Raw genomic sequence first — 25,503 nt, forward strand, 5'->3', positions numbered from 1 at the left:
TGAATCCCACACACGTCGTCCGCTATCCACCCCCCTTGAGCAGATGGAACAGAGGGAATTTCTGCAAGTTCTGTAGAGAAAGTGGTGCCTTAAGGAGGTTAACAAGGACAAGCCTGACTAAATAATAAATTCCTCCATGGCAACATCAGGCACAGTGTTGTATAGGTTTTCTCCCAGAGTGTTGACGTTTATCCCCCTTCCTCAGATATTCCTTGTGAATGTTTGGTCTGTTTATGTTCACCATAATTTACATCCCAATATCTGCATCTCAATCAAAAAAAAGCTGTGGTCCATGATGAAGTAGACAGACTGTTAAAACCGCATCCATCTTGTGACTTGGAACTTTTGTTTTATGCTTTTATTTGTTCCCCAGGTTTTGAACAGGTTTATTAACATTTGAATGACAAATGTTAATAAAAAACTGAATTATTTGCATTTACTTAAAAGTACACTTGGAGATGAATACACATAATGTACTGGTGGTGTGTGCGTGTCAAAGAAATTCAGCCCAAGTTTGCTGTATTCCATTTATTCTGTAAAGATCTTGAATGTGTAGAAAGGGTAATACAACTGTGCTAAGTATGTGAGTTCTCAGTCAAAAGTGATCAGGATAATACTGTAAGCCCAGATTAATCTTTGCTATTGTTCAGAGAGACCAGACTTGACCACATTCAATACTAATGCATACACCAGAAAGGGATGTGTCCACTCTCTCTTTGGGATGGTTTAGCACCTTTCTTAACACATAGCAGCTTGTTTAGAGATGCAGGATAGTTGCATTCACATTGTTTAAATCAACATCGAATTGTCAGCAAACACAGAAGTCCATTCAGCAGAGCTCTTCATTTGGCTGTCTAGCTAGGATTTCTTTCTTTTTTTTTTCCAAGTCCACCATTTCAAGTTCTGCATCATATTAGTCTTTCTTTCTCTTTTAATTAGATTAAACATAATATTCAACATTTCAACTGTTTTTTTTTTTTAATACAGAAGTTTTTAGTACCTTTCTGAAAAATACAGCAGCAGACTCCCCGGCAGGGATTTCTAGCCATTAATTTATAGACACCTTATAGGGTCTTTGCAGCACAGTTGCTGTGGAGTCAGTCACTGTAAAACAGGGAATGGGTGGGCAGAGTATTAAGGCAACGTTTACATGTGAAACAACTCAGAAGTGTGCAGCAGACACCACTAAAGCAGTCAAATATGACTTAAGCCTCTTTTTTTACGTTTTACCTCTAGTTTAAAAAAAGTTTTTTTTTTTTTTTTTTTTTTTTGCTTTTAGCCGCTGTGAGATTTTTATTTTTTTTCACTAACAATTATAGAGCTTAACATAAAATACAGACTCACTCTTATCTGGAATTACAGTGATAACAGGAGAAATACATTTAAAAATCCTTTACGGATATAGTACAATTCAAGGCAGTGCTGAAGTACTGATAACTAAAAAATAAAAGGTAAGAAATATCACAATGTCACAACGACACCTTCTTGTCCAGTCATTAAAAAAAAACAACAACAAAACAACCCTTATCAATAGTGCAGTTTCAGACATGGTTCACCACAGTCCCCCCAAAGAGGTGGGTTTATCTTTCCATATTCCTCCCTCCCTCCATCCATCCATCCTGGTCCTTCTGTGGGCTTCTCTCTCTTTCTCTCTCTTGCGCACGCGTGCACGTGCTCTCTTTCTCTCGTACATTCTTCTTCTACGTATCCCTCCCATCCGGCGGGGGGGTCTCATACTGCCTTCACAGACTAATTACAATCACGTGTGCTGTCATAACGAAAAACGAACCCACAATGGTTAACAGTAAACCCCCCGTCCCCTTCTCCCTCCCACTCCCCCTTTGCACCCCTCCCACCCCCAGGCTCCTGTTCAGCTTCCGCTGCCTGCAGTCATCACACCTTCAGCAGTTCCCTCCTCAGACTGTCCCTGGGCACAAACAAACACAAACGGCCATCAGACCTCATTGATATATATATATAAAAAAAACACACACAAAGTATAAAACCCTAAATGCCAAGTGAAACATCTCTGCAAGGCCTCAAACAGTTGGTTGCCTCCTCATTTGCACAATTTTAAATATAATCCCCTGGAGCCATGACATTTTCACCATAAACAATTTTCATGATTTATTCACATATATTATCACGCGCTCTGAATCTATAATTCAACGGCCCGAGCCCCATCAGAGCTAAATATAGCTCCTTAACACAGACCTCTGATTGTCTGAGCGTGCAATGCTATACAAGTATTTTGTTCTCCTCTCCCTTTCTGCCTTGCTCTATTTTTGACAGATCACAAGATACTACCTGCCATAGAGACTAGTTGACATTTTATTTGCGTGTTTTATTCTATCACAGTTCTTTGACTCTCTGAAGAAGAAAAAAAAGTTGAAGACAAGTGTGTGATCTAAGATAAATAGAAAGTGGGGAAGAGGAAAAACAGAAGCCCTCTTATTATTTTGTTAAATGCTGGTCAAACGAATCATAAGGACCATTTCAAACTAAAATAGGCTAATGGTGTGCTACCAGTGGGGTTTCAGCACATGGGTTTTACAGAGGCCTGTTTGGGCTTTGACTGATTTGTTATCTGAATCTGACTGTAACTGTAGTAGTGTCATACTTGTTTATGGAATGTTTACAATCTAAGGCCAGTGGAATAGTCCATTGCTGGCAGACAAACACACGCCATGGTGCCAAGTAAGTATAAGAGAACTTGCGGTTTGGTATCAAAAAGAAAAAAAAAACACTTATGACTTATAATGATAATATGACGTCATCAAAAGACAGAGAATATTCTTGGGGAGAAACATTGGAATGTTTACTTCAGTCTATCTGCTATTCATCCAAGCATCACCAGGAGGAGGACTCTTGGCTGCATTAATCACGGTTCATCTCTGACACTTTCGACTGTTTTATGTTCTGAGCAGAAAAAGAAATCTGGCTCTGAGGACACATCATCCTCACGCTCAGAAACAAACACATTTTTTTTTTCATGTGACCCCAGGAACCAATGAAACATTCAAAATAAGCCACATCTATTTAGATTATGTTGTGGAGAAGGCCATAAAATTAAACATATCCCAAATAAGAAAGTTGTATCTTGCATTCAGCTGTATTTGTTGAAATACTGCTATCGCTACTACTATAAAAAATAACTATCAAACGTATAATTATATAACATTTATATACTTCCTCATATGTATTTTAAGTTAAAAACAAACTGATCCTCTGTTTTTGTCTGAGGCCTCAGCTTCTGATTTTAAGATATACAGTAACATAACAGTTCTGGATAGACCAACAGTAAGAAGTAGGCTAAATCCTCAAAGCATGTACAATCCATGACTTCTCTACTTGAAGATATTGTTTACAGGTGGTACTTTTATTAGATACCTTGAACTGAAATAAACAATGCACAGGTGCCCTGACTGTATCTCTTGGTATTGTCCAGCAACAGGGAAGTTAGACACTGGTGCCAGTGTCTGGTAGAAACCCAACCTCGACCAACCTTTATAGCACAAACAGAAAACTGATATCTGGTAGACTGATAATGATAATACAATAGAATATAGATATCCTATTTTACCCTTATTTCAGTTCTAGTTCCTGCTAGAAAAAACTCAGCATAATAGATTTTAGTTTATTTGTTGTTTCTACTGCTGTGACGATGAAACATTTAATGGGCCCCAATTGTTTCACATGAATAAGCATGTCTATTGTATCACATTTTTTTTTGCCAAGTTTCTATTTTTGTTGTTCTTATTACAGGGCTGGTACCTCTTTGAATTGTTAAAAACACACAGGAAAGACAAAGAAGTTAACTTGATTGGCACTTCTGATTAGAGCTGTCACTTTTGTGAAAAAAATCCTGTTCGATTCTTGAGACATAATTGTTCATTGAATCGATTGTAAAATCGATTTTTCACGTCTAAAGACGTTTCAATTTTCAACGCCAAATATAGGACAATCCACGAACAACTAACAGGCATTAGGACGAACGTAAAGGGGGCACTTGAAGACGCACAATGGCGTGAAGTTTCGTGCACAATGACAAACAGGAGTGCAACATTCTCGAAAAACAATAAGCAGAGGGGACTGACATAACATGAAAACATTACTGCAGGCTTCAACGTGGCTGCGTTTACAATTAGAAATGTCAAACAAATTTCGCCTACGTAGAACTCACGACTGCACAGTTTGCATAACGCTTTGTCCTTCTCCATAGTTTGATATACCCAAACCCCGAAGTGCTTCCATATAGAACTCCTCAAGTTATTAGGGCCTATCATTCGTATCTCTCATGTAGCACAGGTTGATCGCGTTGTCCTCAATTATTTGGCAAAACACCAGCAGCACAGCAGCCGATTGAAAAAGCTGTTTCCTGTGCGTAAAATTGGTAGGAATTTTCTTTTTAGCTTTCGCAATGCTTACTGCACTTCGGAATTCTTTGTTATTTTTCTGCTTGTTCCTGAGTTTTGTTACATCTATCTTTTTCATTTGTTTAATTCGTTTAAAATTAATAGTGTACATATTTGGTTAAAATCGATTCCCTATTTTAGTTTTCGAAACTTGTGTTGGTTGGTCCAATCGATTGTGCAATCGATTTTCGAACGTAAAGTGACAGCCCTACTTCTGATGCACAAACAACAACCCATTTTGAAGAGTGAAAGAGAAAAAAATGTGTGAACCCAAAAATGTGCTAATTTATTAGCTGTAGTGCCTAGGAGGTAAGTTTGCACCAGCGATTTAATCGCACATTATCATAGTTATCTACTGCTAAAGCTTTATTTTGTTGGGAACACACTTGTGGGACTCACCTAGACTGTTTGTCTTGGGCCTGGTGCTCCCTAAAACTCTGACTGTCGATAGGCTGCTGGTGCTCTTCCCCCTTGACCGCCCATGTGTCCTGCATTGGTGTGGCCACTCTTGTCACGTCATAAGCTTCATCCCTCCCATCTAGGCCTTCTGGATCTCCAGACTTCAGTAGGGAGGACAAGTACCTCTGTGGGCCCTCCAGCACACAAGCTTGCTCCCGTTCGAGACTATCGCATCCGGCCAAACTCCTGGACAGGTCCTGCACCATGAAACTGGTCTGGTCATCCGTAGGAGTCCCTGTGTGACCTTTCATGTTGTTTCTCTCCTCCTCTGTGAACCACACTCTAGCCTCCGCCACTGTGCTCTGGTAAGTGTCAAGCCATGGTAGTTGTCCATTCTTGTGGATTCGACGACTGTCACTGAACCAGCGCACTACCTCTGACTTATGGAGTCCTGTGACCATGACCAGCTCATCCAACTGCTGGTTGTTTGGCCATGGGGTGCTGGCAAAGGTCCTTCGAAGAAGGTGCATTTGATCAGGGGTTATCCTGTCAGAAAGAAGGGAGGAGGATGGTGATGACATCATTTTGGAAATGTCCGATTCCTGCTCAGGTGACATGACCGTCAGCCCATGTTTGGCCTCTGGATCGGCTACCTTGAGCATCTTTAGGTTAATCTTGATGGGGTTGACTTTTGGCTCAGGGCTTCCACTTTTGCACTCTGATTGTTCCTCATCCATTGTGTACAGTTCCTTCATTGATAGTCTCTGGTTTGTGACCTGTGATTTGAACTGACCATCCTCCTTGGTTAAAGTGGGTGGAGAGTGGAGAGCCCTGTCACCCTCGTCTTTCTTGTTCTTCTCATCTTGTCTCTGACAAGCCTTCCTCTTTCGCCTCTCAGAGAACCAGCTGTGGATCTCTCGACGGGTCATCTTGGTCTCTGCTCGAAGTCTGTCCACTTCAGCCTCATTTGGCTGAGGATCCTGACAGAAACTCTCCTCTAAGGCAATCAGCTGCAGTGGGTCACGCTCTTTGTAGCTAACAGCAGTGAAATCTGGGGAAGGTAGTCGGGGCACTTTATGTGGAGTAGCTGATACAGGATCTTGTTGCTTCAGCAGTGTAGGAGGAGAGGGGCTCAAGGTGGGCTGGCTGTTTGGGCCGTTTCTCAACACTGGGTTATCTGCAAGGTCCAGTGGGGGAATGGCAGAACTTGGCAGTGGAACATCATCAAAAGGCATCTCCAGAGAAGAGTGTGATCCTTTCATGTTGCGGTCATGGTAACGCCTGTCACTGAACCACTTGCGAACCTCTCTCATTGTTAGCCCAGTGGCAGCCATGAGTTTTTCCACCTCGTTCTGGTCCGGGAACTGGCAGTTGGCATAGCTCTTTTTCAGTGCTTCCAGCTGTTCCTGGGACTTCTTAGCTTTACCAAGAGAGGAGTCAAGGGAGCTACAAGGTTGGGTGGGGAAGTGCAACAGAACTGGTGGTGTCTCTACCATTCCACTTTCATTGCTGGTGAGGGGGGAAGTGTTTGTGTTCTCAGAGCTGAACTTGCTGGTGTGGTTTGAGATATCACTATCTTCAGTATTGCTAGTTCTCAATGGGCTGGTGCTAGTGTTGCTATCACTGTTAGATATGCTGGCATTGCTGTTTTCGTTGGTATGGCCGGGGCTCTTGCTTTGGCTACCGATGCCTCCATTAGCGTTAGGGTTGCAGCTTGTAGCTTTGCTGGTGGGGCTAGTGTTTTGGATACAAAAGGTGTTGCTGACAAAGTTGCTATAAATGCTGTTCAAGGCACTGGTACTGCCATTGCTGGAAGTGATGCTTAGACTTGAGCTGTTACTGATTGTTGGTTTGTTATAATCATTGACACTACAAACAACAGCTAAGCTGCTAATATTGTCTTTGCTTAAGCTGCTAACTCCAGCCTCACTCTCAGGCAGCTTGGTGTTTGAATATCCAGCCTGTCGGTGAGCAGATGCGTGACTGATGTTGCTGCTGATGATGCTGCTGCTCCGGCCGCTACTTGAAAAATTGCTGCTCACAGCTTCAAGTATTGCACTGGTGGCAGCTCTGGGCTGTAGATGTGCTGTTGTTCTGACCACTGACTGGGGCTTTGCTGGAGGCCGTGGGATCACATTGGACTGAGTGACTATGACCCCTGGCTTCCACCTTCCAATGACACCTTGTGGTGCCAGGGGGGCACGGCAGTTTGGCCCCACAGCGGCTGACTGGGTGGCCGTTCTGTGTTGGGGGATGCTGTAGTGGGGCTGCTGTTTCTGTGAACCTTCAGATGTTGCCTGGAAAACTGTGTTAAACATCCTTCTCCGGGTGTCTTCAATCTCCTCTGGGGACCAGCTAATACCTTGCTTTAGACGCTGAGCAGTGAACCACAGCTTGATTTGTTCCTCAGGGAAATCGGACACCACGGTCAGGTAACAGAGCTCAGCTTTGGTAGGGTAGGGAAACTTGCTGAAGGATGTCTTCAGGAAGCTGCTGCAGTCCATGGCAGCATCATAGGCAGGGATACTGCTTAGAGGAATCATTACCTTGGGGAGGTTGTTGTTTGGATCAGAGGGAGGAAAGGCGTTGAGTGGGAGAGACGAATTTGGAGGATTGACTGGAGTGGTAAATGATGGTCGTATGGGACCTCTGTTCTGCAATTTCAGACTAGGAAGTGCACCTGCTCCACTGACAATTTGCATGGCAGATGAGATAGGGGGCCTCCCAAGGGATCCATTAAGTGCTGTGGTCTGTATATGTGCCAACACAGTGGGGTCTCTGATCTCCACAACTTGGTCACTGTTTGGGTTAACCCTGTACACCTCCCCAGAGTGGGAAACCTTAATCTTCATGTGCTCCTCCATTGTCTTGGTCATCTTCATGGAAGATGTCTTGGTGGTGATGGAAATCCCACAGTCACCAGGGTTTTCTTTTCCCCCCAGAAGCAAGTTCTGTTCTACAACAGTTAACCCACCTTTCTTTGAGACTCGGAGGGAGGTGCTCAAGGAGCTCCCGGCTAAACCAGTTCCAGGGTGTGTCTTTGCATTATGTAAGATTAGGGCCTCGAAGCATGATGCTGAGACCCCACAATTCTGGCAGTGGAAGCTTGGCTGTGCCCGGAAGTCCATGTGGTGGCTGTCCAGATGGTCGAGGAACGGCGTCAGGTCTCTGGTCTCAAATCCACAGGGTGGGCAGCTGTATGCTGCCTCTGTGGTGGCAGGGTTCTTCCAGGTGACATTGCCCTGCTTTCTGGGAGGGGCATGTATTTCCTCCTCCTCTCCAGAGATGCTGAGAATGCTGTCTTCGGGAATTGTGGGTAGGAGCTCCGGCAGGCAGCCCAGTATAATCTCCTCTCTGTGTTTGCTTTTGGATGGGATCATGCAAGGGATTGTGGACTTCCTTTTGCTGGCCATGGCTGTACATGGATGGCCAGAGGGGGTTGTGCTGATGGGAGATGGGTTCACTGTTGGGACTTATGACCGGTTTTGGATAACTGTAGTGAGTGAGTGGACTTCCGTTTCACGACCCTGCCATGGTATGGTGGCTATTACTCGTTCATCTTAAAATTTTGGAACTGCTTCCATCTGATACACGATCAGCCACTCATTGGAAACCTGTGTGATGAAAACATTACATTATATGATAACTCTGCATACTCTATTTAAATATTTCAGAATTATAATAATTATATTTGCATTAGTGTTCAACTTTGCTAAGCTGCAATTTTTTGTTAAGTAAAATTCAGCATTTTTAACATTGTATTTTTGCTCAGTAAATATAAAACAATCTACCTGGAGGTCATTATCTGTCAACAGTGGTATTTAACATTCAAACTGAAGATCCTACAAGTCTCACCAATTTAAGAAAATATTTCCAATAAGCTAGCCAAAGGCTGTGAAATCTTGTTTCTGGAGCAACAGTGAGCTTGTGCTGAGTGTAGTGTGCATTGTGTCTTACAGAAGTAATGCATAACATGTATCTTTTGGAATAGATATCCTGTTTTCTAGTTTCACATTAACCTCCAGCTTATGATATATCACACTAGCAACACTTTCTTATATATCACACCTTCTCATGTGTGCAACATTAAGTTTAAAATATGTCAGATGCACTGTCATATACACAATTTGGACAAACAATAATTTCAATGTGAGACATTTTAAAGTTATTTCTTCATTTACTTCAAACTGTCAAACAAAGCATAGTGCACAGCAAGTCTTTCACAGCTCTGACAACCTTGCTTGTGCCACCAAATGCAAAATTTTACTGTACTTTATTGCCTTAGTGTAAAGCAGTTGGGTCTTGTCAGGATAAGGTTCATCTGCAGTTCAAAATGTTCCGCCTGTTCTGTTTTAACAATTATGTAAATACCTTGTAATGATTGTTACTCTGGGCAATGTACCATATGCAGCCCAGATTATGAGAGGAGCATAAAATATGAAAGTGAAGTGAGCACAGTATGTCTGAGATTCTCTTTCCCTACTTTCTCTTCCCTTACCCCCTTACCTCCCACCCCAACCCCCATCACCTGACCCATCTCCTAACACAGAAAGGTCATGACGTGGTGGTTTGTGACAGTGCAAAAAGCTGTCTTCCCTCTCGCACTGAATCATCTAAATTAAGAAGTGTCATAATTTTTCTCTCAGCAACAACATTAGAACAATATAGACAATGCATATATGGAATTATTTTCTTACTTATTTACAGAATTTAAAAATTAATTATTGATGGGACTTTTCCTTTTGGGTCTGTCAAGATTTTTTAAAATGTGAAATAAAAACATCATGCTTGTTGACAGGCAAAAACAATGTGTTGGGTCTGTCTTCTGTAGTGAGGCAGAAGTAACCTACCCCAATATACCTCACATGAACTCAATAATGCATAGTGTATGATTATTCACATGTGAATGCATCTCCTGTCTGTTTGCAAAGCCTATAGTAACAGAATATTATTTTATACAACATGCGTACAGTTACAGAGAGCCAAAACTCTACGGTGGTCACAGTGAGGGGTTATGTGTTAAATGCAAGGCTTGCCTTCTATTCCTATTGGCATTGAACATCTCTCCCTCTAGTACAATTTCACTCTGTTATCATATTAGACTGCAAGAATGTGTTCTGCAAGGCAATGGCGCAAACTGTACGTCTGAGCTTATCTGATCAACTGACCACCCAAGCTTGATTGACGTAGGTTAGTCTTGGTTAAACGTACTGCTGTTCAATAAAGGCTTCAATACATGAAGTTCAGGTGCGGGAGAGAATTCATCAGATATACAGTGTGGCCTCCACGTATTTCCCTCACTGTGGTCTGCTGCATTGTAAATAAAAGATGAAACCATTCCAGAATTAAAAACCCCAAGTGACGGCCTAGAGTACACTGTGCTCCCAGACGGACTGTGACGTCTCTTTTTTTCTCATGACGGCTGCCTTCCTGCCAAAAAAAAAAAAAAAACACAGACCAAAAAAAAAAAATCTAGGTCACCAGCATCTTAGGCTGTAATCCTGGCCCTCTGCATCCAGACACAGGCATTTGCTGAATGTACAGCCAGTGAAGGGGTCATGATGCATTTCATCAGAGCTCAGTTAACCCCTTATGGGGACCTTAAAAGCCTCTTCACTGCCACCAAACCGGGATTAGCCACTTGCCGCTAAAATTATGTATGATGTTAATTTTTCATCCATTAATACCCCTGGCTGGCATAACAACAGTGTCTCTATGCAGCACGACCTTTAAAAATGTCACATGCGATAACAAATGCTCGACCGTCGTTATTTCAAAATCTAACTACTGAGATGAGCGACCAGAGGTAGAATTTCACTACAAAACTGTCCATACAATACTATCACATCAACAATATCATGATATGATTGAAATGGCATTGGCATTTATGAACCAAGCGAAAAGCAAGACTCTCTCTGCTTTGGCAGTCAAGAGAAGAAGATGAACACCGAAATACCCACAAAGACATATGCTGTCCTGGCGACTGTCCTTGCCAAGAATCCAACTCTTTGCACAGTTATAGAATCCACCACTCGACAAGTGGAGGATAGTTAAAAATGTTACATAAAAAGCAGGTCAGTCATCAAAGAATGGGAAGCTTTATCAGCCCATTGGACAGGACACAAGACAAGCTCTCCAGACAGGGAGACACTGAAAAGGGTGCTTTCAAAAGCATGGCCTCGTGTTTCAGCTGTGGGGTGGACCGGGTCATCCGCGACAAAAAACCTTCCCCAGTCACCATGTGTCCTGATACAGCTCACACCTCATTGCAGAACTGAAACCATTTTAACCTTCTCACAAACTGGGATGTTGCAAACCAAAGATGGGAATACATATCCACAGGTACACACAAATATAAACTTGTCCCTTTTTGAATTCTGTACAAAATGGCCCTGTGACTAAAATAATTTTATTTATCAGCCAGTTTAAACAGAAAACTAGGAAGAGAAAAACATTCCAGGAAACGGTAATAATAAACGTCTAACATTTATGCATTGCATTCCAGTGTTTCAATGTTATTTGAGGGCCCTGGATATTTCAAAAAACAGCACAGCTGATAACTGTCTCTATTCCATATTTCTCAACACATACACACACACATTGTCTGTTTTTATTTTTGCCTTACCTTGTGTGCATGTGTGTGCGTGTGTGTGTCAGAGAGGGGGGGGGGGTATATAATCATATAATCATTTCCCCCATTATTGTCTAGGAAAAAGGCTTTCAAGAGAATTCTTTATATTTAGTTGGATGCATCAAGCACCTTAATGAGCCTACAGTGTCACAGAGGGCCCAGACAAAAACTGCCCTGCCGTGACCACCTCTGTCAGCATAGCAGCGCTGTGTCAAAAATGCCAACTGAGGGTCTAGCTGTTACCTTATTTGTTCTTTGTTTTGTTTTAATTTTCTCTGTGAAAACACTTGAGCAATATTCGTACACATGCGTTGCTATCATGTGTCTGTGTGCGCATATGCATGCTCATGGGTAATCCAAGAAATATTCGTGTGTCCACATTAATTATGAAAAGATGTGAGCCACAATAAGACATCCTTCTACCATTTACCGTCATTAAAGGACATGTCTCATTAGCAGAATGCTAACAAAGCAGGTCTTTGAAGCGCCTTCAGCTGTCTGTCCTTGGTCAACCTGTATGTGGATATTTGTGAGTGAGTGAATGTGTCAGTTGGTGAGGGTGTGTGTGTATGTGTGTGTGTGTGTGTATGAGCTGTAGGTTGTCCCCTCTTTGCCCCCCCTTACCTCTGTGACTACCGCATGGTCTGCAGGGAGACCAGTCAGCAATGCCACTCATGTGTTAAGATTGCCATAGCAACCCCTACTCCTTGCCTACACACACACACACACACACACACACACACTCAAGACAAGATGCCCTACCCCTCCCAATAACACACACATACACACACACTCAGCCCCCCACCTCTCTTACTCACACTCACTTGCGCTCTCTCACTCACTCTCTCTCACACACACACACACACACACACACACACTCCAAGGGAACACCTCTTGTGCCCTACCGCAGACACAGTTTCACAGGGTTTTGTGGAGCAGTCTTTGTGTAAACCCTCATTCTGACTAGTCGGTACCAAATGCCCTTTTTCATCGCTCCATTTCACTCCCTTCATTATTTCGTTTTGATTGGAGTGTTCGAGAAATGCATGCAATTTTTAATGGCATATGGGGTCTTCCGAAAGACTACGAGCACATTGAATTAGGCATAAAAAGGGCCTGATGGCGATGCGCTGACATTTTTGACCGCCTGGCCACTTATGTATTGACAATTTCCTTATGTGGTAGGAATCACGTTACCCCACCCATAAAAAAAAAATCTGGGGTAAAATTATATATTCTTGTGATATGTATAAAACACATACACAGGGACAAAATTTTGGTTTAACAAGCAGTAGCAGCAAGCTGTTGACAGCCTGTTAAAGGGGGAAAAAATGCTGAAAAATCCAAGTGTCCTATGCATTGTCCAGTCGAAGTCAAAATGGTTGATGTCAATGCCTCATGCTAACAGCCAGCTTGGTGCGAATACCAGCATCCTCTCACTTGACCAGACCCTTCATTGCGACGGGACACTCCTGCCAATTGAGATCACATGTTTATTTCAACTCCGCTAACTATAAATGCCTGGCAAAGGACAGCCATAGGGTTTCATTGAGGATTTGACAACAGACTCAACTCAAACTCTGAGGCAAAAACTGTAAATCAAAGCAATCAGATACAACAGGATGTTTATAGCACTCAGTAACACAGTTGTGACCACTGACGATGGGGAGGTGGGGGAGGCCAAGATGAAGAATAGACCAGAACCACCACCCACCTCCCAACAATATGATTTGTATTTTTGTAAAGGACTGAGGAAAATTATATAGCAATGTTGAGCAGTGCTTTGAAATAGATCTGGTTGGCATTAGCCTGTTTCTCTTCTCTGAATGCAAGGAATGTAACATACTCAAACTCCAAATCATGACCATATGAACAGACCACTGGCAAAAAAAGAGAGTATTGCATTCTAGTACAGAAGATCTTGAACACAAAATTTGACTGTTACAGTATTTTGTAACAGAAAAAATGTCCACTACCCTAAATGTTACCAATGGCAACTGTTTGGCACAGAGACCCTCCTGTCCAGTCTTGTTTTGCAAGAATACAGATACTCATTGGCCTCAGCTCTGACCAGAGCTGTTCACTGTCCCTAATTGCAAAGATTTGCGATGAAAGGCAATATGGCTGGCCTGATTAAAACAGTTCAGAGGAGCCAGGAGGATGTCCATTCTCTGATGTTTCCATCATGGGAATTGACATTCACGAACAGATACAACACTGAACAAATTCACAGGCTATTTGTCAACCTCAGCCTCTTAAAAGTATGGGGTTTATTTTGGAGGATTGAAGAGCATCAATAGTTATGCCAACAGCCAGATATACATTATATAATTTAGCCAAGTATTGTTCATGGCATTTAACACATGTAACGTTTACCACATGCTCCCCATATAGGCTGCTGCGTCTTGAGATATGTAGGCATATTATAATTTTATGGGAGCCTAGTTTTTTGTAATTAGCCCACATTCTGTATATTAATGCGGATCAACCAAGCGACCCCTTTCACGACTAAATGCCCTTGCTTACCAAACGCAAGTGAACTGAACAGTTATCCTGCCGAAAATCTCATTGGCTGACTGAATATTTGGAATAATGTGCCTCTTCTCGGAAACAGAGGTGGAACTCGTGACAATGCAGACCTGGTTTCAGAAACCTACAGATTACTCTAAAAGGCGAAAGCTACGAAAAACCGGTGTTTACCCTATGGGTTCAAGGCAGGTTTGTAAGAGTACTTGCGAATAAAAAACATAACAATACGTCCCAAAGTTGTAGGTATCACTCAAATACCTGATTCATGATAACACCCCGCTACAGATAGTGAGTTAGACTACCGATAGACTATACGATTTGGCACCACCTAAAATAATTAAGGACCTACAAGCCATTTTGCACTTTCATTACTGTACTCTTCCTTGAATGATACGTTGTTACTCAACACTTACCTTCCAAGGAGAACGACAAATGGTGCTTTGAAATAACGACTCGCCATATGAACCCTCAGCATTTATGATATATTCTAACCTCTGAAAAGACACGTTGTAGCGTGCGAGTAGGCAAATTAGAACCAGATAGAATGTTGAGTAAATTCTCGAGAATCTAACAAACTGGTGAGTTAACCCTTTCACTCCAGAATACCTATCCGGAAAACGCTTGCAGCGGAGCATGCCGGATAGTTACAGTCTTATCGAGATGGGTACTGTCGATTCCCAAAAATTTAAGTCAGCACTCCCCATCTACTGTCGCCATTTTATACATTGGCGACTTCATGTAAACTGCCCTGACTGCTGCTCCGCATAGGAGTAGAATAGCTAGCAATGACAGCTTTAAGTAAAGCAACTTTGGGAAGGCAAAGCTAAACCGAATACATAGGCAACGTCTTGAAGTAACAAGTTAAAGTTTCCTACCTTATAGCTCGTCCGGTAAGAAGAAATGGAAATCCGTTATTAATACAGAAATGAATAACATTAGATTAGCTCTGGTCGGTGTCTCCGACTAGGAGGAGGGGCCGAGACCTCTCCTCAGCTGAACCCGGTGAACTGACGTGAACCCGTCAGTGACCACAGCAAGGTACATCAACTCCCTATGGCACACTGTTTATGTCGGAGAGACACGGACGGCGAAATGGGAACGGAAAAAATATACAGTGTGTGGTCCAAACGAGCACGTGATTCAGAGCGTCACCCAAACCCAAAAACCCTTTCCCCTTGCCTAAGCGTAGCCTAAACGCAATGGACACATTAGACATACTTTTGCCGGCATTTTGAGGAGGTTTGAGGTTTCAGGCTACCAAAAAAACCCATGTCGTCCAAACAGAGGAGCCCAATTCTGTCAGGTGTCGGTTCAGATAGTGAACTTATCGAGAAATATAGTTTGAATGACGACTATTGCTATAACTAGATTGGTTGATTGTTCCCTCTCATTTCTTTCTGAACCAACAAGTTTCATATATTTCAAATCTATTTAAATTTTGATATTGCGTAGCGTGTGTGAACTTGTCTTATTTATACAACTTAGCCCAGAGTATATTTCATTAACTGGTTAGACCAAGGCCTGTTGTCCTAATAGGGAGGGTTAAGTTGTAGGTTGGCACTGAAATCAGAATGTTCAGACATGGAAATATAGGCTCCAGCTGTAGGCTGGGCTTTCAGAGCAAAACATCTCCCCCGAAGAAAAAAAAAACTGCCAGAGTCTATAATGCCAACACACAGGCCTTCATAAATCTCCATATCATAGCCGATCTTATGCGTAAAAGGCGTGCGTAAAAGGTGTAACAAAATGTCAATAGCAACCATGTAACTACATTGTAACAAGGATGGATTTTTATATGGTATTTTAGTTTTCTTTGACATGAATTGAACACTATACACGTTATGTTTACATATGTCTGAATGATCACTTCAAAACAAATGATACAGAATTATCCTGTGATATCATCATATCATCTATAAAATTGCCATCATACACAGAATGTATAATGTAGCCCTATACAGGGACAAGGCCTATTCTACAAACTAGGCCACATATGGCGTCTACCAGGAATATGCTAAAATGTAGGTTAGTCACAAATATCTCCCAAATATCATTGTCATATCTCAAGCACATCTGTATACTGACCTGTTATAATCCATTGGGAGCCATTATATGTACAGGTAAAACCTAAGGATTACCTGAGGATTAAATAATGAAATGGCATTTGCAATCTGGTGTTACCACTGAATAGCAAAGCTTATATTTAATCAGAAAGGGATCATTCCAATCATGAATTCGTATTCATGTTAAAACATTGTCATAATTTTCACAATACAGTTCAGATATATATTCTGCATAATTATATACTCAACTCTTTCATATTATTGAGCAGAGGATTTATTTTGAAAACCCCATATGCATCATGAAGGAAAATAACATTTTGTTCAGTCTTTCTTTTTCTGATGCCTACGGCAGTTAGTGAAAAGCCTCCCGCTTCAATCACACACCTGACTTAGACAGTTGACAGAGTTGACCTATTGGTGGTGATGCTTTTGAAATCAAGACAGGTGAATGGTGGAGGAAATGCAAAAACAATCTTCACAGATGTGTTTGTGTCTAACAGTCCTCAAAATATTGTCTTGTGTCATTTAGACATGTGAAGGATTGTCATTTCTGCTTTGTCTGCTTTCTCTTTGTCAGTGAGGGGAGTTAATCATTTAGCTTAACAAGAATATTGAGGAAAGTAGTGCTTTATAAACAATTAGCTACCATATACACAGCAGCAACAACTAAATATTCTCATACTTTTTTTGATTTCACATATTGAATGTGTCTTTCTAAATATTTTCACAGGGATTTAATTCAATCCAATTTAGGATAAAAGCTGACATAGTGAAAGAGCAACACATTCTATGATGCTCATGAGGTCAACATAATGATTCATGATTTTCCTGCATATAACCTAATTAACCCAAATGTAATATTGTTTCATTGTCTGGGTCTGTGTTCTATGTCACGGTTGATTATTTAAAACTGGTCATTTAAAACTATTTGAGCTCTATAGAAACTACCATGACTGGCATTACCATTGTATATCAATGTACAACACTGTTATAATATCTCCTTGAGTGAATTTTTGGGAGGGTGATGAACATGATCATATAATACTTTTGTGCATATTATATAATATAATGGATCTTAACAGCAAAAAATATCAACAAAGAAAGGGATTAAATTAAATAAAACATACAACACATTTATTAGCAATTGTTTTGTGTTCTTCTGGGCCTTTCTAAAAACAAAATTTAGTGATACCTACCTTGGCTCAGAAGAGTACAGACTGCAACTCTGGAGTCTCCCTGGCCTGCCTTGGAATCATGAGTAGCCAAACAAAAATGTAGATAATATACTGTCATCACAGGAAAGGAAGCCAACAACTGTTGTGTGTGAAAGGGAAGGGGCAGGGCATGTCCTTAAGTTGATTTTTAACCCTTTATATCCTGGCAAACTATACACTTGCACATAATAGTGCTCCCACAACAGCTATTCAGTGAGTGTATTAAAATGTTTGCTGATAAAATTTAAATTACCTGATGTATTATGTAAATACTCATTTGTCAGACAAATGTAACCAAAGTCACCAATGAGGCACCAAGAAGGGCAACAATATGCAGATAGAAATCCGGATGCTGTGTTTCCAAAAAATACAAAGGCATAATGATACTGGTCTAGTGCTACCCACTGTTAAAATTCTTGAAGTTGAGGTTTGGTTTGGCACAATTTGGTTCCACAGTCAAAGTGTACTGACATATTAAATAGCTCTGTTTTGAGTCATATCATACATGTAAACTTGTGACTTTACTGAGGCTCTGAGCATTTCATTAATGGTGAAGAAGACTGAGGTGGAATGTGAAATTATATTGTCAATTTTATTCACTGTTGGCAGCACATGCATCACTCATAACCAAATCTCGATCCAACTTTGACCTACACAAGTGAATGTAAATCTATATCAGCTTTACCAGACCTATCCTAGAGAACTTGTAAATGCTTGGCTATGCGACATTGTACATAAATTCCCCAGCACTGGCGTGGCCGTTGGACACCACTACTGAAACACACGTCATTTTTTAAATCTGGTTTGTGTCTCCTACTTTAAATAACGTACTTATGTATGCCTTGTGTGAACGTGCTTCCAGGTAGAGACTACTTATTTGCCTCTGAATTCAAATAGTCAACCAATCAAGACGTAACTGTGAACCAACTGACAGCTAGAGCGGGCAGTCTTCGGAGGCAGATGCGTAATGCGTATCGACGACCAAACGTTAGTGAGCCAATGACGATGGGTGGTGGGTCGGGCCTAGTTTGAAATACGAAATACGAATTTGCATTGAGTTGCCTTGCAGAGAAGAGCCGTGGGGAAGTCACTGTTTCCATAGTAAATTTGAAGTAATACCAACTTGATTATTAAATGGCGTTATCGCAATGCTTAGAGGATTCTCCTGGCTGGAAACCACTTTCAAAAGGAGAACGAGATGTACATTTAGAAGAACTTTATAATGAGAGACATCGACTTGCTCTAGAGGAACTGCTATCTGGTGGAGTTAACTCTTACTTGGGATTTCTGAAGAAAGAAAAAATACCAAACTTTCTGTCCGATGAAGAAATCAGACGTATATCACGTTCTACTGTAGTTCCCAAAGCCTTTTCGCTTGCTGGAGACGATGCACCTTTTGAACAGTCCGTCAGTACTTCAATGGACTGTTCATCTGTCACATATTTCCCAGATGTTTCTGACGTGGAGCCCCCTGTTCTGGAGCTTGGTTGGCCTGCTTTCACGACAGGGTCATTTCGTGGAGTAACCCGGGCAGTGGCCCACTTTCAGCCGAGCTACGGGGAGTGCATCTACAGCTGCAAGGAAGCAGCGAGAAAAATGATAAAGGGAGCAAAAGAGGTGAGTTCCATTAGCAAATGCAACTTTCACACTGCCTCTGAAGTTCACCTGAAGATTATGAAGCTGCAAAAATGTGTTTTGTGTGTGTGTGTGTGTGTGTGGGTGTGTGTGTGTGTGAGAGAGAGAGAGAGAGAGAGAGAGAAAGAAAGAAGACACACACACAGTGTTAGTAGAAATGCTGTTCATTGACCAGTGGGTGAATGAGTCATTGTCTGAAAGAAAACAAGTTTGTTTTCCAAAAGAGGAGCCTCCATCTGTACTGTAAACATCAATCAAAACCTAAATGCAGTTAGGCAAAGTCTACTATTCCAATTCCCATTAAACCTGCTACACTGAGGCTTGAGCATGTGTCCTCACACTGTATGCTTGTTGACATGTTTAGGTGGACATGTCCTCCTTCCAGCACACACCACATCTACTTAGTTCAGTGTTTCTCAAACTTTTTCAGACGAAGGACCACTTAACCAATAAAACAGAAACGCACGGACCACCCTGCGTCAACAGTATATTAGCCTACACAATAGGTCTACTCACTGAACCACCTTATGACTTTGCACTTTGCTTATTGTGTCAGAGGATTCATATGATTTAAACTGGCATATTTTACATAGATAGTGTTGCAGAACTGTTTGGATTTACATACAAGTTGGGTCAATATTGCAAACAACTCATCTATATTATGATCCACACTTTGAGAAACACTGACTTAGTTGATGTAGTGATAATGCCAGTGACATAAATCAGTGTTTTAGAATATTTGATGGCATGGATCATGTTTAGAGATAACAATTGTAATTGATCGTTATTGGCAGATCTTTATATGTCATGAGTTGTTGCAAGATTAGACATTTCACAGAGGACATGTTTCTTAGGCAGGCCAACAATGCACAACCTAAACATCATAACCACATCCGAGCAGAGAGAATTGGATTTGAGTGCAAACATTTAGTATGCAATAGAAATGGGCTGGCACATCATGCTCTCAGAATCATTTAGCTATGCTTTGAAATCTATCTCTACCATTCTACCAACTTATGGTTGTGTTGTTTTGGAGATAAACATTGAAGGTCTTTCTTTTAAAATCAGTACCAATCTTGTATTGCTATGCTCCCTTAAACTCTGTAATCCCTCCTGGAAATGTTATCCACTATTGTGGGTCCCTAGTGATAAGTGCACCCTGTCCAGCAGTCCACTAGTGCAGCAGGCTTTTTAGTGCAAAGTTGAGAACTTAACTTTTTAGGCTTTTTAGTGCAAAGTTGAGAAATTTAACCACCTGCCCAAAGAACGTCGGCAGGTGGTTAAATGAAACAACTTATGGAATGGTTAGATTATGTCTCAGCATGTTCCCTAACAAGTCTCTGCTGATAAAGAACAGTACACCCCCCAGGTATTTTGTGGTTTTTCATATCTGGATATGAATGGCTGAGTTTATTAACTCATGAAGACCTGGGGAAAATAATCTACCTGGTTCACATTCTCTGTATTTTAACCATTACGATATATGTGTTATCACACAAGAACTCTATCTTAGAAATATGTTAGTGTTTATAATTTTATTGAATAATTTGTCCCCAGTTTTGATGTATGTGTAATGTATGAGTAATAAGGGAAGTGGCAGTAATGGGACGTCTACTTTATGTGTACTGTTTTTCCTTTAGTGTTTGTGTTCTTGTTTCAGCATGTGACCTAAACAAAGAAAATAGTTGCGCTATAGTTTACAATGGAATATGTGCTCACTGAGGATTGTGTTTCCATGCTTGAGAAGTCTGTACTGTTTAACACCTAAAATTACTAATGATTGACAATTACCCCAAACCCCAATCTGTATCGTAGTTGATCGCCATAGTGACAGACTCCTTGACAGACCTGGACATCTTCCGGGACCTGCAGGAGGCCTGTACCCGACGCAGGGTTCCTGTGTACATCCTGCTGGACCAAGTGTCTGTTCCCTCCTTCCTGCAGATGTGCAGCAACCTGAATGTGCGTCTTGAGGAGCTACGGGTAAGGCCATTTTGTCGACTTGCAGTGCCCAAATAACCCTGTGGAGACCAAGGAGTATGTTTTATCAACGTATCTAGCATAGGACTGATTGAGAGTGAGTCTGTTAATTTCACACAGACAAAATGAAAGGACTTTGAAGTCATGGAAATTTAATAGAGGTCCTGGATACATCATGAATTATCAGTCATCTGCTGCATAACATTTTTGTGTCGTCTGTCAGTGGCTCTGTAGAGAAACTGTCTCTAAACCAGCCTGTCTTCACCAATATCTGCCCAGAGTCTTTGAACAATATATAAAAAAAAAAATCTGAATTTACCATTGTGGCAGTGTGTGACATTTGGCAAATTTGTTATATTATAACACAAAACAAAATAATTTGTGAAGATAAACATGAATAGGTCATGTAAATTGATGTTGCTGAAAGGGTCGGCCCCCTGGTAAGTGTGCTATCGTGTGTAATGCATATTTAATTCTAGATTTCAAACATGACAATTACTGAGCTGTCTGTGGGACACAGAGGCTTTTTTATATTTTGAGACTATTTGTCTTGTCTCTTGCAGCTGATGCGTATTCGGACCATTACTGGATGTACATATTACATGAGGTCGGGAGCAAGGATCACAGGGAAGGTTCATGAGCGCTTCATGCTAATCGATGGGCACAAAGTAGCTACGGGCTCTTATCGGTACAAAGCATCTTTTCACTACTTATCATAACATTACATACCATACAAGAAGAAAATAATGTCAAAGTAACCATGACATTATATATTTTAGATTATCTTGTGAGTTATAATGTGTGCTATTGTTATACTAGTATGAACACTTCTATATTTTATCAGTGATCCAGGTGCAGGGCATGATGTCTAGAATGTGACATAGTTTCATTTTTCCTAATTTTGATTTTTATAATTGCAGTGAAATGAAGGACTTGTGGTTTTATATACACTATCAGAGACTTTTTTCTCGAGTCATGTTAAGACTGCTGAGGAAAGGTTGTTCAGTGAACAATACTTTTAAACTTGAACTAGGTATAACTTTGTTCATTGTTCACACTGTATATTTAAACTTTGAATCACATGTAGTCATTGTCACATTGAACAATCTATTTCCTTCCACCAACAGGTTCAACTGGACAGATGGGAAGCTCAACAGCAGCAATCTGATCGAACTGACCGGACAAATAACAGAGAAATTTGACGAGGAGTTTCGCATACTGTATGCCCAGTCTCTGCCCCTAAATGCCAGGGAGTGTCCTCCGAGCGCCCGCGGCAGCGGCATATACGACCACCTGCTCTTCAAGCTGCCCTCCACCCCACCGTCCCAGGTCCCCAAGGCGGTCATGCCCGACCAGGTGTGCATGACCAGCACGCCCAATCGGGCCCAGATGATGGAGGCCCTCCAGTCAGCTCCAAGGGTTGGAGAGAAGAGCCGCAGGAGCAGCCACACCTCCAACGCCTCCACCCTCGGGGGGGACTGGATGGAGCAAGACCTGTTGCAGGAGGAACCACTGTTTGGGGGTCCTGCTTCTGCCCCTGCCCTTGCTCCTCCTGCACCTGCTCAACCTTTGCCTGGGGCGGATGGCTGCCCAGTTCCAGCATTTGTAGCTGCCCCCACCTCGGCCTGCCACACCTCCACACAGACGGGCAGCCAGAATGTGGACAAGGGCGTGCAGACTGACCAAGGCACTAGGCGTCCATTGCCTGGCTTCCCCCAGCAGGCCTCCAGCTCCTCTACCCTGACCAACTGTGAGACCTCCTCCTCCGCTTCCTCTGATTGTAGCTCCACCCAGCCGGACGTCAAATTGGGTCTTCGTCCTCCAATCAGACGTGGCCCTGCCCCTCAGAATTGCAACCTGAAGGAGAGCTTTTGGAAGCTGTCCAAAGAGCGACAAGGCCACTACGCATCCATCCGCTCCAAGCTGGACAACATGGTGACCATGCTGTCCCATCGGCGGGAGCTGGTGGACCTCACCAACCTGGCCCTGAGTCCTGCCCTACGGAGACGCAATGCCCACCAGCAGTCCAGACGGGCAGCGGGGGTTATGATGGAGACCACCTTCATGGGGACCTGGCCTCGGTCAAGGGGTTTGCAGTAAAAAAATAAGGCCAGGGGAAATTGGCGAACATGAAGAGGTGTGCTGATTTGCAATCAAACCAATGAATGTTAGTAAATAAAGATACATTCGACAATACTACTATGCATATGTATAATAACCCAGTTATAGGACGTTTCTGAAAAGTTATAGGGCACAGAGATCAAAAACATATACGGTCTAAATTGAGAGGTTGTGCTGAAAAAGAGAGCTGCTCTCTGTCATCCTCCTTGTTTATCTACAGCTTGTTCTGTATAATATATTGTGGGTAAAAGGGAACTGTTCTTGAGTGGTAAAATGTTATGTAAAATATGCCATGTGTTACTGATATAAAACTAAATCTACATAAATCACCCATATATATACATATAAATCACCCATATATATATATATATATATATATATATATAGTACAGTAGGTTATTTGATACAAAAGTTCCAAATGTTAAAATGAAATGCACCTCTGAAAAGAATTTAAAAAGCACATTTAAAAAGCACATGATGTCTTAAATGTATACATGTGAATTATGCATGGACTTATTATAGAACATTCAAAAACACTATAACAATCAACTGCTGTATATGTGCAATCTAAGGACAAGACACTACTGTAATGTGCAACATTTCTACCTTATGCAAGGTACTTTACATGGTACAGAACCTGTAGATTCTGTCTCTAGGGTATTGTATCATTCTGTGTGTGTATGTGTTAAATACAATATCTATAATTTTGTTCCAATAAATTCACCAACTTGTTCTAAACCATGTATCTTTTGCTGAATAATGTAGTCAAGAAGTAAACCACAGCTGGCCACTTTGGAGTTTGAGTTTTGCTGGTGATGTACATTTTATCAAGGTACAAGGTTCACGGAAGTGGAAACCTGGCATGGAGGTTTGGTTCTTTGTAAACACACCACAGGCTGTTATAAATGTATGGCACAGGCATGGGATTTGTAATGGTTAACTACAGTTGCCCTGTGAGAGTTCTTCTACATTTTATTCACTGCCAGAGCAACATACTGTTGAGCTGAGCAAGACAGGAACAATGACTGTTTGTGTACATTTGGTTAATATATTCTGAATTTGCAACACTTTTAGCATAGTTAGACATCATTGTACTCGTCTTTGAACTGCATGGAAATATGTTCCACGATCTTTGTTGTGACAGTGTTTTTATAAACTACAATAGTTAAATATCTGAAATATCTACCTAAACTAAACTAAGAACAATGTGTTCCATTTGTTCATGCACCTAACCACACATTATGGGTGTGAGTTCAACACACATGTTCACGCATGAAACAAAGCAGGAAGAGCAACGCTGACGCAGCGCTAAAGGCATTGGTAATCAGCCAATTTAAGCTGATCTGCTGTCATATCGAGAGGCAGCAACTGCTGTAGCACATTGACAGGTGTGTGTGTGTGTAGCTGTTGGTGTTAAATGCCTTTTACACTAGGGGGCAGTCTGACTCATTGCCTTTTGAGAAGACAAGTGACCTACACAAGAAAACAGTTCTGTAATGAATGGGCGCATTTGTCCAGCTTTGCACAGATCTATTGACATTATGACATTATATTTACCTGTGCATAAGGAATTCCTTCCCCTCCCACCCATTGCACCATTTATAGGAATTGCGGCCAGTGGACAGAACTTTTTAGTGAGTGGCCTGCCTAGGATAGAGACTCATTTGTTGCTGTTTTCTTCAGTCAGCATATTCCCTTGACAGCGAATAAAAGACTAGAAACCTCAGTTTTGAAGCGCGCTGTGAGCCACTGATTTTTTGTCTCACTCTCTAGTGCCACCACGTGCCCAACCCTTACAGTTTAAAAACAGTGACAACTGAGACTTGACACTTACCAGCCTTGTATGATGTGCTGTCCTTTCAAAACTTTCAAAACGACACCCTCTATGCTGAGATGTAGGCCTGTATGATCAACAAAATACTAAATGTGATTATAGAGTACAATACAGGCCAAACATTTGGACACACCTTCTCATTCAATGCGTTTCCTTTATTTTCATGGCTATTTACATTGTAGATTCATCAAAACTATTAATGAACACATGTGGAATTATGTACTTAACAAAAAAGTGTGAAATAACTGAAAACATTTCTTATATTCTAGTTTCTTCAATTTGTAAAAAAAATATTGAATACCATATTCAGCAAGCCAGCACTTGACAAATATTCATCTGTGGGCCAAATAACTTTGCATTCATTCATAGTTTTGATGCCTTCAGTGAGAATCTACAATGTAAATAGTCATGAAAATAAAGAAAACGCATTGAAATGAGAAGGTGTGTCCAAACTTTTGGCCTGTACTGTACATGGTGGTTTAACAGTGACAAAAAGTATGTTCCTTTCTATGGCTTATGTACTGCCTGTCATGGATATAACAGCAATTATTTAGCAGTTCTGTTATTTGAATATAAAAATAACCTTTTTTTTTACAATTATTTATTTTACTTTATTTGAGAGGGTGACTTTGGAGCAAAGTATTTTAGGCGTGCACTTTATTTAGGTTTAACCTCACTTAGA

The 25,503-nt window shown here is 41.4% G+C and overlaps 2 protein-coding genes across 5 annotated transcripts; one reads left to right on the plus strand and one right to left on the minus strand.

The window, feature by feature from the left end:
- Positions 1-513: 513 nt before the first annotated feature.
- zhx3a (zinc fingers and homeoboxes 3a) lies at positions 514-17,308 on the minus strand. Of its 4 annotated transcripts, none has more exons than XM_076269319.1 (3): positions 17,234-17,308; positions 4,815-8,428; positions 514-1,927 (listed from the first exon to the last, which is right to left on the minus strand). In XM_076269319.1, exons 2-3 carry the CDS (start codon positions 8,225-8,227, stop codon positions 1,894-1,896), a joined length of 3,447 nt encoding a protein of 1,148 aa, XP_076125434.1. In that variant the 5' UTR covers positions 8,228-8,428; positions 17,234-17,308; the 3' UTR covers positions 514-1,893. The 4 variants fall into 4 exon arrangements, with proteins under 4 accessions (XP_076125434.1, XP_076125436.1, XP_076125433.1 ...); XM_076269321.1 differs by lacking the exon at positions 17,234-17,308 and adding an exon at positions 16,060-16,104; XM_076269318.1 differs by lacking the exon at positions 17,234-17,308 and adding an exon at positions 14,850-15,059.
- Positions 17,309-18,300: 992 nt separating this feature from the next.
- fam83d (family with sequence similarity 83 member D) lies at positions 18,301-23,725 on the plus strand. Its single transcript, XM_076267483.1, has 4 exons — positions 18,301-18,868; positions 20,702-20,869; positions 21,430-21,554; positions 21,994-23,725. Exons 1-4 carry the CDS (start codon positions 18,386-18,388, stop codon positions 22,964-22,966), a joined length of 1,749 nt encoding a protein of 582 aa, XP_076123598.1. The 5' UTR covers positions 18,301-18,385; the 3' UTR covers positions 22,967-23,725.
- The last annotated feature ends 1,778 nt before the right edge of the window (positions 23,726-25,503 follow it).

This window comes from Alosa pseudoharengus, unplaced genomic scaffold (assembly GCF_046254945.1).
Source record: "Alosa pseudoharengus isolate Yale_2024_CS ecotype anadromous, Long Island Sound unplaced genomic scaffold, YU_APseudo_1.1 YU_APseudo_1.1_scf_5, whole genome shotgun sequence".
NCBI classification, from domain to species: domain Eukaryota; kingdom Metazoa; phylum Chordata; class Actinopteri; order Clupeiformes; family Clupeidae; genus Alosa; species Alosa pseudoharengus.

Coding starts and splice junctions, on each gene's coding strand:
- zhx3a (XM_076269319.1), bottom strand. CDS start 8,227: ATGGCCAGCAAAAGGAAGTCCACAATCCCTTGCATGATCCCATCCAAA. Junction 1,928..4,814: donor GCCCAAGACAAACAGTCTAG/GTGAGTCCCACA, acceptor GTTTGTGCCCAG/GGACAGTCTGAGGAGGGAAC.
- fam83d (XM_076267483.1), top strand. CDS start 18,386: ATGGCGTTATCGCAATGCTTAGAGGATTCTCCTGGCTGGAAACCACTT. Junction 18,869..20,701: donor TGATAAAGGGAGCAAAAGAG/GTGAGTTCCATT, acceptor TCTGTATCGTAG/TTGATCGCCATAGTGACAGA. Junction 20,870..21,429: donor TGCGTCTTGAGGAGCTACGG/GTAAGGCCATTT, acceptor TGTCTCTTGCAG/CTGATGCGTATTCGGACCAT.